This window comes from Lactuca sativa, chromosome 3, assembly GCF_002870075.4.
Source record: "Lactuca sativa cultivar Salinas chromosome 3, Lsat_Salinas_v11, whole genome shotgun sequence".
Taxonomy (NCBI): domain Eukaryota; kingdom Viridiplantae; phylum Streptophyta; class Magnoliopsida; order Asterales; family Asteraceae; genus Lactuca; species Lactuca sativa.
In genome coordinates, this window is record NC_056625.2 from 39,702,961 (window position 1) to 39,715,904 (window position 12,944).

Genomic DNA, 12,944 nt, shown 5'->3' on the forward strand with positions numbered 1-12,944 from the left:
ATGGATTAGGGTTTTCTCACAGCTTTCTGAGGGTGAAGGAGTCGAGGTTGGGGGCTATAAGGTGGATTAAATAGTGAGCAACCCGGGGATTTAGGGTTTCTTCCAGGCAGGCAGACTCGCCGAGTCCCGAATGTGGACTCGTCGAGTCGCCGACTAACACGTGCTCGAAATCTCGTCCCTACTCGGCGAGTCAGGCTATGAACTCGCCGAGTCCCTCTTGCAAACTTCTAATTAAATACTATGGAATCATCATACCGGAGACGGGTCGCTACAGGACAGTGTTGTTGATGGTGCGAATAGCTCGTTCAGCCTTGCCATTTTGCTGAGAGGTGTAACGACAAGAGAAACGAGCTTTAATACCTTTAGAGACAAAAAATTGAAGTAAATTTTGGTTGTTAAACTCACGGCCGTTGTCACATTGAAAAAGTTGAATGTCAGCTTGAAATTGAGTTTTAACATAAGCATGGAAATTAGTAAATACATCAAATACATCAGATTTAACACGAAGCAGAAACACCTACAAAAAATGAGAAAAATCATCCAAAAAAAGAATATAATATTTATAACCACTAATGCTAGTGATAGGTGATGTCCATAAATTAGAATGTATCAATTCAAAAATATGAGAAGTTTTAGTTTGTGAAGAAGAAAAAGATAAACGACAATGCTTCCAAGCTGGCAAGCATGACAGGTGGGAAACTTATTTGATGAGATAGTCATAAAATGACAAGTGTTTAAAAACTGAAGCACTGAAGAGCCAGGATGTCCAAGAAGGCGATGCCAGGTGGGGAGAGAGACAAGCAAAAGCAGTAGCAGATAATGAGGAGACAGGTGACGGAAGAATAGGATAGAGATCGCTGACACTGTCACATCTTTGAATAAAAGTACATGTCTCAAAGTCCTTCACAGTAAAACCAAACAGGTCAAATGTAACAGAAACAGAATTATTGACAGTGAATTGACGAACAGAAACAAGGTTCTTAACCATTTTGTTTGAGATAAGAACATTGTTTAAAGTTAAATGGTTGTGAGAGTGCGGAAAATGAGTATGTCCTACGTGAGTTACCGGAAGTAAAGCACCATTACCAACCATAATAGATTTAGAATTACACGGTGTTAGAGAGAGCATATTACCTAAGTTGAAGGACATGTGAGAGCTCGCCCCGAAATCCATGTAATAAGTGTTGTCGGGTGGTGGTTGAGCTGACATTGCTTGAAATTCGGAAGCCAAATCAGTGAACTTAGGAGGGGCTGCTTGCGTGTGACCACCAAAAGAAGCACCAGTGGGTATCGTTTGCTGCTGGAAAGCAATGGACTGTTGTGGTGGAGTGAAGTATGGAGCATTGGACTTGGCCTGTTGAGGAGCATATGAGGTTGTTGTCACATACGGACCAACAGGTGTGTAAGCAAGCTGCTGATTAGCAGTGGTCTGTTGGGCCGCAGTTGTTGCTGTTGTGTCGGGAGCAAGAACTAACCAGAAAGCGGGTGCTGAGCAGCAGAAGAGATGCCGAAGTGAGCAGGCCATGTGCCTAAAAGACCAGCAAAACTTAGTTGTTGTTGTTGTTGTTGTTGTTGTTTAGAGATACCCCCAGAAGTGTTGTATTTTTGCTGATTTCTTTGATTGTTGCAATTTTTTGACCACCTGTTTCGCAACTTACCTGTACTATTTGACGAGGAGAATAGAGCTGAACTTTGGGTTGTTGTAGGATCTAGGATGGAATCATTGGAAGTCTCACAAGACTCATGTAATAATAGCATATTTTTTTCTTCAAGAAAAGAAGGAAAACGCTTGGTGTTGGTTATTACATCGACAATGTTGTGGTAAGAAGGAGGAAGTTGTCTAAGAATCTACATAACCAAATCGATTTCAGTAATTTGAGAATCAACATCCTTTAAGTCATCAGCAAGGTTCTTTAAAGTATGACAAAACTCAGTGATCGAGTTTTCCCCTTTCTTCGTATTGCGAAACTGATCCTGTAACATCCTGGACATCTTGTTGTTTCTAAAAAATTCTTCCAGTTTATCCCAAAGATCTTTAGAGGTGCAATTATCACGCGAGATTATTTGAAGCAAGCCCGAATCACAAGTGTTATAAAACCAAGATTTGATACGTACATCAATGGAATACCATTCCTCATCATCTTCACTCGAGGGTTTTGATTTTCCAGAAATATGACCATAACACATGGAACCTTTACACACATTAGAGAATATTTGTCTCCATAATTTATATCTAGACCATCAACATTAAGCTTGAAGCTGAATTTATTATAGACATTCGTAAGAGAACACACAAGACTTAGGGTAGAGGGTGTGGAGGTTGATGATGATGCAGGAGTGGACATGATGAGATGAAGATAGTGTTACCGTACGAAAAAAAAAAAACCGGTATGATGCAGAAAGTGGCGTGCTTAACAGGTGAATGAAGGAGGAATGCAAAATCGATAATAGAGAAGTGATCAGAGTGTACGACCAGGAGAGAAAAAAAAATCGTTGTAAAGTTTCTTTTGTTGTGGTCGTACGTAGGTTAAAACCCTAGTTGTGATACCATGTTAACTGTGGAAAAGCCTCCTTGATTAGGGGCGTTGTATTGCAATGAATATATATATATATATATATATATATATATATATATATATATATATATATATATATCAACATAATTTACATAAGGGGTCCCTATACTATACATAAACAGAATAAGTAACATATAACTTAACAATAATAAAGGGAAGTAGAAAAGGGAAGGAATCGACAATTAGACCATTCTAAAACTCCCCCTCAAGTTGGAGCATGAAGGTTGCAAATGCCCAACTTGTTAAGAAGAAATTGAATTTGTTTTGCTCCTAAGGCTTTGGTAAGTAAATCCGCAACTTGAGACTTGTTGTCGATATGTATGGCTTCACTTCTTTGGATTCAACACATTCCTGAACGAAATAACAATCCATCTCGACATGCTTGGTACGCTCATGAAAAATGGGAGTGTTGGCAATGTGTTTCATATCCAAGTTATCACAAAACATTTGGGTTGGACTACTTTGTTCAAGGTCCAATTCCTTTGGCAACCACCATAACCAAATAAATTCACTAACAGTAGTTTTCATCGCTCGGTATTTTACTTATGCGGAAGAACGAGATACAACAGATTGATTCTTTGACTTCCATGATATTGGGGCACCTCCCAGAAGTCACAAATAACCGGTTCTAGATCTTTTCATGTCAAGACATCCAAGCCAATCAAAATCGGTGTATACGACTAAGCTTGTTTCTCCCTCCTTGGGAAGGAGTATCCATTCTCCCAGCGTGCCTTTTAACTATCTTAACACTTGGCTGCTTCCGTGTGGCTTTGTCAAAGGCCCGTCATAAATTGGCTTAAGATATCTACCGAGTAGGTGATGTCGGGTTAGGTGGCTTGTAAGTATAGTAATCTTCCCACAAGTCGTCTATATTTGTTAGCGTCCACTCGTACGTCTTCATTATTTTTATCGAGTTTGGTGTTTTGATCCATGGGAAAAGAACTGGGTTGACATCCTATCATTCTACTATCTTCGAGAATATCAAGGATGTACTTCCTTTGATTAAGAACCATTCTGATTCGAGTACGTGTAACCTCAATGCCTAAGAAGTACTTCAATGGGCCCAAATCCTTGATGCTAAATTTCTCGTTCAAGAACGATCTTGTCTCTTTGATCTTTTTCATGTTGTTTCCCACAACTATTGATGGGTTATGAGCATAACTATAAATAACCTAAGGTAGGGGCAGGTTTCATGGCTAATATTTGAGTTCTGATTGTGGAGAATTCATTTTTGAATCCAACCAAGAACCCGTACAGTCTTTATTTGTCTCTCAATTCCATGAGTTTCCTACCGATCCCACATTTTCATTTAGTGCAGGAGTATCTTGGTACTGTGAAAACTGAGTTGATCTCATCCTAAAACGATCTTAATTTGGTGTAGTATGCAGATACAGAAGCCCTGTCTTGTGTCTTGTTTGGTGGTAGTGATAAGTAGTTTTTGTTCATATGCCCTAGGTGCGCTTTCTTTGTCGAAGCATTCACGAAGGTTTGTTCCAGATGTCTTGGGTTGTGTTGGCATACTTAACACTAGACCTCATTTCCTTTTCCATGGCTGTGGTAAGCCACCCCTTTAGCATGACATCACATCGAAGCCAGTCCATGTTATTAGCATGTGTTTTCTCCAGTTTTTGAAGGGTTTTGTCAACAAACCATATTTTGTTTTTTGCGAATAGAAAGTTCTCCATTTCTTGAACTCATTCAAAATAGTTGTTGTCGTTTAACGTCTTGTTCACTTGCATTTGTATTGGGTAGTCTAAAGGATGAAGGTAGTAAGGAGAAACATGGTCAGATGTCTCGTTTTCTTTGGTTGGTCTCTGCTGGTATTGGCTTCTTCACTATATAAGAAGCTAAAACTGATTCTATAATCATGATAACTAAAAAGGAAGAATACGTCAATATAGGCTATAACAAGGGAAGTAGAAAAGGAAGGGATCGACAATTATATCATTCTAACACGTAGAGAGGGAAGATGGCTATTAGATAGATTGAGCCAAATTTAGAGGAAAATCAATTTATGATTAGGTTTTCAACAGGTGAACAGAGTGGACAAAAATGCGAGCGTATTGAATAGAGTATGAGGCTTCTATATTTGAAATTATGGAATTATTAATGTCAACAGAACCCATAAATCCCATTAGAATGATGTAAGGGATGTAGATGTCGATAGTTATGCCTCCGAAGGAGGTAGAGTGGCTACGCCACATGAAAGACCTTTAGCAAGTGTAGAACAAGAACCTACAAATTAGGCAAAAAAAGTGAAATGTACGTCAAAATGATTAGGACTATAAGTAAATAGATAAATCCTAAAACAATCATATGATGTGACAAAACACAAAAGAAATTAAGTCAATATGATCAGTAAGAAAATAAAATGATAGTTCAAAAAACAAGTTTATGAATAAGAAACATGTAACGACAATAAAGATAAAAAAAGGTACACACAGGCTATGCTACGCATCTATCCTAATTGTTAGTCTCCATAACCTCCTATCTAAGGCCATGCCCTTGGAAAGAGCAAACCCCTTTATGTCTAACCTTGTAATATCCTCCTACTTTTTCTAAGACGCTATCTTCTCATCTTACCATTGACTTGCATGGAATCGATCTTCCTTATGGGTGTTGATGGTATCAACCTTTGGACATGTCCATACCACCTCAAACACCTTCCCTTAATTTTTTTAGAGTAAATTACTGAAATCGTCCTTATGGTTTGGTCAAAATTGCACGTTTGGTCTCTAACTTTTTTTTTTTTTGCACTCGGTCGTCCCTGTGGTTTGATTTTGTTGCGTTTTTCGTCTCTATGGTTTGGTAAAAATTGCATGTTTGGTCCCTAACTTTATGTATATAAGGGACGAAAATGCAACAAAATCAAACCACAGGAACGAAAAACGCAACAAAATCAAACCACAGGGACGATCCGAGTGCAAAAAAAAAAGTTAGGGACCAAACGTGCAATTTTAACCAAACCATAAGGACGATTTTCAATAATTTATTCTTTTTTTATATATATGACATTGTCAAGTAATTTCTTGTTTATTCGTAGCATGATTGCAATGTGTTAGTGTTAAAGGAAACGATTATTCCATTGTTGTTGAGCACAATCACTTTGATGACATCTCATAATAATGTGTACAATGGAATCAAACATTACATGAAATTTACAAATTTCATATTTGTATATTTGTAGTGAACCTACTATACTTCAAAATTATAGAATAGGCGAGTCCACATATTACAAAGGTAGGTCACTTGACCTATCTTATTATTATTTTTTTAATAAAAAGTATAGAAAATAAAAATTGTAACCTACCTTAATTATGTTTAGTGAACTACCTTATTGTTTTGGCAAAAGAAAATATGTATAAATCAAGATTTTTAAAGCTTATATTTTATATTTCAATAGCCCAAATAAATAATCTATCCAAGGTGGAGATGAACAACGTCGGTTTTATATATATATATATATATATATATATATATATATATATATATATATATATATATATATATATATATATATATATATATATATATATATATATCTGTCGGGTATAATTGTAAGAATTTTAATTTTTTTTTGTTTATACGATTTGACCCGACCCGAACTCACAACTAGTATTTTTTTTTCTATCGATATCATTTTAATAGTGAACCATGTCGTTTTACGTTCTAGACTCGCCACTGTAGAAGATTTGTCGAGTATAAAACTTGAAAGATTTTTTAAAATACAACATGACACAAAATTCGACGTTGGTTCACTGATACAAAAAAAGTTTTTCTTAACAAAATTTTATAAACAATATGTATACGATAAAGAGAAAAATAGATGTTACTATTGAAGATTAACTTAATTATCGCTGAAAAAAACTATAACCATTACTAAACCCCTTATATATTAACGGCTATTAAATGATATATTAGGCTGTAAATTAACGTCTAATTTCCACGTAAGTTTAAAAACAAAGTGAATAAAGTCATGTTATTTCTTTTAAAGTCACATAAGCTAGGTAACTCATTCTCATTAGACCTCCGACCCAACTTCAAAGCCCATTTCACTCCCTCTTCTCCAACCCAATCCACATTTCATTCAAAACTGGTGTAAATTTATATTATCACTCCAAATGGAGTAATACTATTAAAATTTGGTTGAACCTTGTCGGTTTTAGTCATTATCATTTATATGATTCTAATTTATTTTTTATTTACTAGCTATAATTTAAATACACCAATTAATATTTTCAATATCATGCAATATATTAAATGATATTAATTAATTATAAATATGATTTTTAATCTTTGTGTAAAAGTTTAAATTTATGTTAAGAAATTCAAACAGATTTGTCAAGAGTTATAAACATATTTGTTATCAAGTTAAATTTTAATCTTTATGTGTTGATGTTATTGACTTGCTTAAATGGTTTGATGGTTATGGCTTATTATTTTAGGCATTATCATAACATAAAGACAAAACTGCACAAATGGTCCTTGTGGTTTACACAAAATTGCCATTTTGGTCCAAAAAAGTTTTGGCTAGCACCACAAGTCCAAAGTTTTCATTTTCTTGCATATTTGGTCCAATGTGTTAACTTTCGTCTATTTCCCTCTGTTAAGTTATGTTTGACTAATCAAATCAGGGGTATTTTGGTCATTCCCTATTTACGCCCCTTATTTTATATTAATAAAGGAGAGTCTATAAGAACGAATCTCAATCCTCTTTGTCGTCGTTATCATTTTGGTCTTCTTCAATTCTGCGATCGTCTTCGATTTCTTCAAGAAATCACAATAAAAAATGGTGCTTTGTTTTTGTGGTAAAATGGCCATAGTTCGCACAGCATGGACTGATAAAAATCCAGGTAGACGCTTCTGGGGATGCCCTACTGAGGTACGCAAATGTTTTTTTTTTTTTGGATTTTAGCATAAATATCCCATTACATGTTACGATATTGTTTTGTTTCTTAAATTTTGAAGGGATCCAAATGTCGATTTATTGGGTGGTTTGATGGTCCAATTTGTGAACGCTCAAAAGCTATTATACCTGGGCTGCTGAGGTCAATTAACAAATTGAAGTCACAAAACACAAGACTCAAGTATTACCTGTTATGCAATTGGGTGTTGTTCGTGTTTGTTCTGGTTTATAAGAAGTAGATTGAAGTGTAATGGTTTGGGTGGTTTGTAAGTGTAATGATTTGGGTGGTTTCTAAGCAGTATATTGAAATGTAATGGTTTGGGTAGTGTTTTAATGTTTTTGGTAGTATCTTGTTTAAGCAATGTAATCTTTTGGGCAATACTTTGTGGTAGTCTTTTGTGGTTAAAATGTAAGCAATGTATTTGCAAGAATTTGTCAATGGTGATTACATTTGGTATGTACATTTTGACCAATTTATTTTGTTTGTGGTTTTGTTTAAAAGGGCATATTGGTCAAATTGTATTGGGCAATTTTGTGTAAACCATAGGACCATTTGTGCAGTTTTGTCTTGTGGTTTTGTTTAAAAGGGCATATTGGTCAATTTATTATGTATGTGGTTTACACATTATCAATGACAAATGTATGTTTTGTTTAAAAGGGCATATTGGTCAATTTATATTGGGCAATTTTGTGTAAACCACAGGACCATTTGTGCAGTTTTGTCTTGTGGTTTTGTTTAAAAGGGCATATTGGTCAATTTATTTTGTATGTGGTTTATACATTATCAATGACAAATGTATGTTTTGTTTAAAAGGGCATATTGGTCAATTTATATTGTATGTGGTTTACACATTATCAATGACAAATGTATGTTTTGATTAAAAGGGTATATTGGTCAACTTCTACAACAAAAAATTATACATGACAATAACATCAAGACATTAAACATAACATAATCCATTACAGGAGGGTATCACAATTACATCAAATCCAGTGTAAATTGTTCCCATACATCACAGGGGTACACTATCAAGTACCAAAAATAACATCCAAAATGGTTAAACCCCAAAACACAGAAAGTACTAAACATACAATACACATAAACATAACATTATCCTAAAAAGACACTTATACCCCTACAAACATCAAAATCCCTTGAAATCCAATCACTTACCCCCTTGGCCTTTGCAAGTTCTAGCATTGTGCCCTTTAATTTTACACTTGCTGCAAGTTACTTGGATAAACTTTCTTGTAAGCTTTCCACTCCCACTAGCAATATGGCTTTGACTCCCACTACCACTAGCAACATTGTCTCCCTTCTTCTAGCTTTTCTCCTCGGCAGATTGCCTCCTCTTTTTCTTGGGCCTTCCAGACTGATTTTTGTGTAGAGGAGGGGTGATTTTAATTGGGCATTCACTTATAGGCCACATTGTTCGACCTTTAATAGGCTCTACCGTGTACACATAAGTTGCTTTCTATGTTTCTAGCCAGTGCACCCTGTGGGCATAAGTGTGCAGTTCTCCAACTTCCTCACCATTATCTGCTTTGTCATTTAGGACTGCAATGACATGCTTACAAGGGAGTCCTATTAATTCCCACTTCCTACAACTGCATACTCTTTCAACCATGTCAACAACATGTTCATCCTGCCATGGCCCTTGCACTTGGTATTTATCTGACCCATTCCACCTAACTGTGTACTGAGATGCCCAATTCACATTCTTCTCCATGATCTTTGTTGCAGATGGGGTTAGTGGACCAACACACTTCTTTTGCACCTTTATGACATTGCATATTCTTTTCATCATATACTCCCTAATGTAGTCCAAGCGGGTTATCAGTGGCTTGTCCCTTCCCTCAATCAATTTGCTATTAAAAACTTCACAAAGATTATTCAGAAGCATATCTGAAACTGCTCTGCCTGAAAACACCACAATATTGTCAGGATCAAACATATACTAATACAAAAGGATCAAACATATACCAACACAAAAGGGTAAATTTAGAAGCTGAAGTATATACATGTGAAGTGGCTTCTTGCCCAATGTTGTGGGGGAATCTGCTTCAACCAATTATAAGCTTCTACATCATATGAGCTGAATTATTGCATCCTATGATTGAACTCTGGTACTGTTGTTGATGTAGCACAATTCCACAAATGTTCCTTGTACTCATTAGTTCTCCATGTTTTTCTCATATTGTCATGTATATGCCTGAGACAAAACCTGTGCTCAGCACATGGGAACAACTGAGAAATGGCAGTCTGCAATCCCTGTAAAGGAATTAAAACATAGTTAATATAGTACATCCAAATATGTCAAATATAAACAACAAATTACAAACCTTTTGTCTGTCACTTATAAATGTGAAGTTTAAGTTTGCATATAGGTCCAGATCATCTGCAATACACTCTAGAAACCACTTCCAACTGTCAGTGTTCTCAGTCTCAACAATGGCATAAGCTAGGGGGTATATTCCATTGTTGGAGTCTACCCTAACTGCAGTTAAAATTTGTCCTGGGAAAGGGCCCTTCATAAATGCCCCATCAAAACCTAGAAAATCCCTCAGGCAAGCTCTAAAGCCCTTCTTCATTCCACCCAAACACACGTACATCCTTTTAAACCTTCTTGAGGTAGCACTTAGGTTGGGTTCTGAATCAAACTCTAACTTCACAATGGTTTCTGCATTAGTAGACTGCAACTCCAGGATGTAATCTCTAAGAACATCATATTGCTTTTTGTAATCACCCTGGACAAGTTTTTTTGCAGTAGATTTGGCCCTGGATACCTTGTGAATAGAGAATCCAACTTGATAATCCTTTTGAAGTTGGTCTTGAAGAGCTCTGACTGGGATTGTTGGGTTGGATTCAATCTGGTCCATTATCTGCTTAGAGATAAACTTTGCTGTTGCAGATCTAACTTTTCTTGTCTGGAGGCATTTATGTTGGTGGTTGTAAGTTTTTATGAACCAGTTACTATTTACATCTGACCTAGAACCTTGTATCACCCAAGGACAAGGGGTAGGTTCACCCACATGACCATCATTAAAGGCTACAGTTCCTTTACAGATTGCCCGTAACCTCATTTTGTCGTTTTTCATAAAGAATATATTCCTTCTTGTTTCCAGTGCATGCAATTGTATCTTTTCCTTTAACTCCTTCTTATTTTTATATTTTTGTCCTATCCTAAAAGTTACCTTGTGTATCTCACCTTGAGAGCACCTAGTCTCCTTCCCTAATTCCTTTATTACAGCTCTTCTTTTTCTATCTATATCAGAACCCTCATCCAATGAATCCAATTGATCATTATCTATAACATCCAACTCTTCATTGACCTCATCACTATCATTCTCTCTATGCTTTGATAATCTTTTTTCAAGAAATTCTGCTTCAAGATCTATATTCATGTAAAAATCCCTCATATCTACTTCTACATCATGGATTATGTTGTCTTCATCCACCCAGAAATCATTATCATCACTGTCCTCACTCTCATCACTTCTTTCATGATTGTCTTCATCAGTCTCTATGTTATCTTCACTTCCATCATCAACTGCAAAATCTCTCATCTCTACATTCTCATCATTCATTTCATTTCTGTCATGATTCTCTTCTTCAGTGACTTCCTTATTAACTGCATTTTCTTCACCTTCATGAACCTCATCATCTACATTCTGTTCATTAGACTGTAAAATCTGTTGGTACAACCCAATATCAAAGTCATTAGCTGCCTCATCAAATTCATTAAATCCCTGGTCAATATCATTACATGCCTTATGAAATTCATTAAAATCTTGGTTAATATCATTACATTCCTCATCAAATTCATTAAATCCATGGTCAAATTCATTAGCTGCATCATCCTTATTCCCACCAATTCTATCAACACTAACATCATCCATCACCAATTTATTAATACATGATGACAATGGTTTGTCCTTGATAAATTCCCTTTTCTTATTATATTCAGGGGATATCGATAAGGCTAAAGCAGCTTCATTTGCTATCACAGGTGGTATGCATGTTTGTGGCATGCCACTGGGTTGGTTATTGGTTTGGGGGGGTTTGATGTTCATCAGTCTCCTCTAATTGCTCAATAATAACTTTTCTTACAGGTTTAGGAGCCATAAAGTAAGTAAGCAAGTTAGTAATACCATGTTCGGTGTAAACCCTTATCAGTTTATGCTCCTTCACATACTGGGAAAGATTGAGGACATCATCATCATTTCCTAGGGCCCATAGCCCAAAATGCATGTCTCCCTTTGGCACTCGAAAATGATAGTAGATAACTGGAGGAACTGAGTATCCTAACCCTTTCATAATCGCATCCATCTCGTGAATAGAAAACTCTTCTATATCCACCATATCTACGTACGTCACAGTACCCTCAATGTAGTTGACATTTGGAAACTTTGTGAACTCACCTCCATGATGTAGCTTGGTGGTAAACAATGTAGGGTGTCCATCTTCAACACAAGAGCAAAAAAAACTTCAGAAGGTATGATTTCTTGTAAGAAAATCAACAAAATAATCAAAAACAAAATTACGTACCATAAACCACCCTTCGGTCGAATGACGTGCTTGACAACCTTAAGTGCCACATTGGTATATGCATTCACTACGAAACTCGCCTGATTGAAGCTATCAACCTTGGTAATCAGTTTAGGGTTCTTGATCCTCAGTCAATGAGGAGGGAAATTGTATCGACTCACAGTTTTTAAGAACTATAAATGTGAATAAGGCTCGATATTATCCGTATGGCAATGCATACATACGAACTCTCCTTTATTAATATAAAATAAGGGGCGTAAATAGGGAATGACCAAAATACCCCTGATTTGACTAGTCAAACATAACTTAACAGAGGGAAATAGACGGAAGTTAACACATTGGACCAAATATGCAAGAAAATGAAAACTTTGGACTTGTGGTGCTAGCCAAAACTTTTTTGGACCAAAGTGGCAATTTTGTGTAAACCACAAGGACCATTTGTGCAGTTTTGTCTAACATAAAATAGTTTCTTTGTATAAAATAATGACAAAATTGTAAAAATGGTCAATGTGGCTGACAAAATTGTAAACAATCAAGCAATCAACCCAATTACCCATCCCCATTATCTTTTTTATTCTTAAGGATCTACCCTAAGAATCAACTATCTCTCGTTCATTCATTCCTAAGGATCATCCTAAGGAATTGGCATGAAGTCCATCGTTGTCATGGTTTACACAACGGGAACTAAGTCTACATAGTCACCAGGGTTTAGGCATCAAGTCTGCATGATCACCAAGGTTTAGGCATCAAGTCTGCATGATCACCAGGGTTTAGGCATCAAGTCTGCATGATCACCAAGGTTTAGAGTACACCGGGTGAACACATCGTTCACAACACTTACAGGTTGCGAGCCTGCTAGTGTTCCACTGGACTGTCTAGAATAGTCCGTGGTTGTCGTCCATACTCTGCTGAA

The 12,944-nt window shown here is 36.2% G+C and overlaps 1 protein-coding gene across 1 annotated transcript; it reads right to left on the minus strand.

Annotated features, from left to right (window-relative positions):
* Positions 1–8,957: 8,957 nt before the first annotated feature.
* On the minus strand, positions 8,958–11,514 carry LOC122197548 (uncharacterized). The gene is made up of 4 exons (XM_042901759.2): positions 9,826–11,514; positions 9,614–9,754; positions 9,505–9,541; positions 8,958–9,403 (listed from the first exon to the last, which is right to left on the minus strand). Exons 1-4 carry the CDS (start codon positions 11,512–11,514, stop codon positions 8,958–8,960), a joined length of 2,313 nt encoding a protein of 770 aa, XP_042757693.2.
* Positions 11,515–12,944: the final 1,430 nt, after the last annotated feature.

Coding starts and splice junctions, on each gene's coding strand:
- LOC122197548 (XM_042901759.2), bottom strand. CDS start 11,514: ATGCCACAAACATGCATACCACCTGTGATAGCAAATGAAGCTGCTTTA. Junction 9,542..9,613: donor ATTGTGCTACATCAACAACA/GTACCAGAGTTC, acceptor TGGTTGAAGCAG/ATTCCCCCACAACATTGGGC. Junction 9,404..9,504: donor GGCAAGAAGCCACTTCACAT/GTATATACTTCA, acceptor TGGTGTTTTCAG/GCAGAGCAGTTTCAGATATG.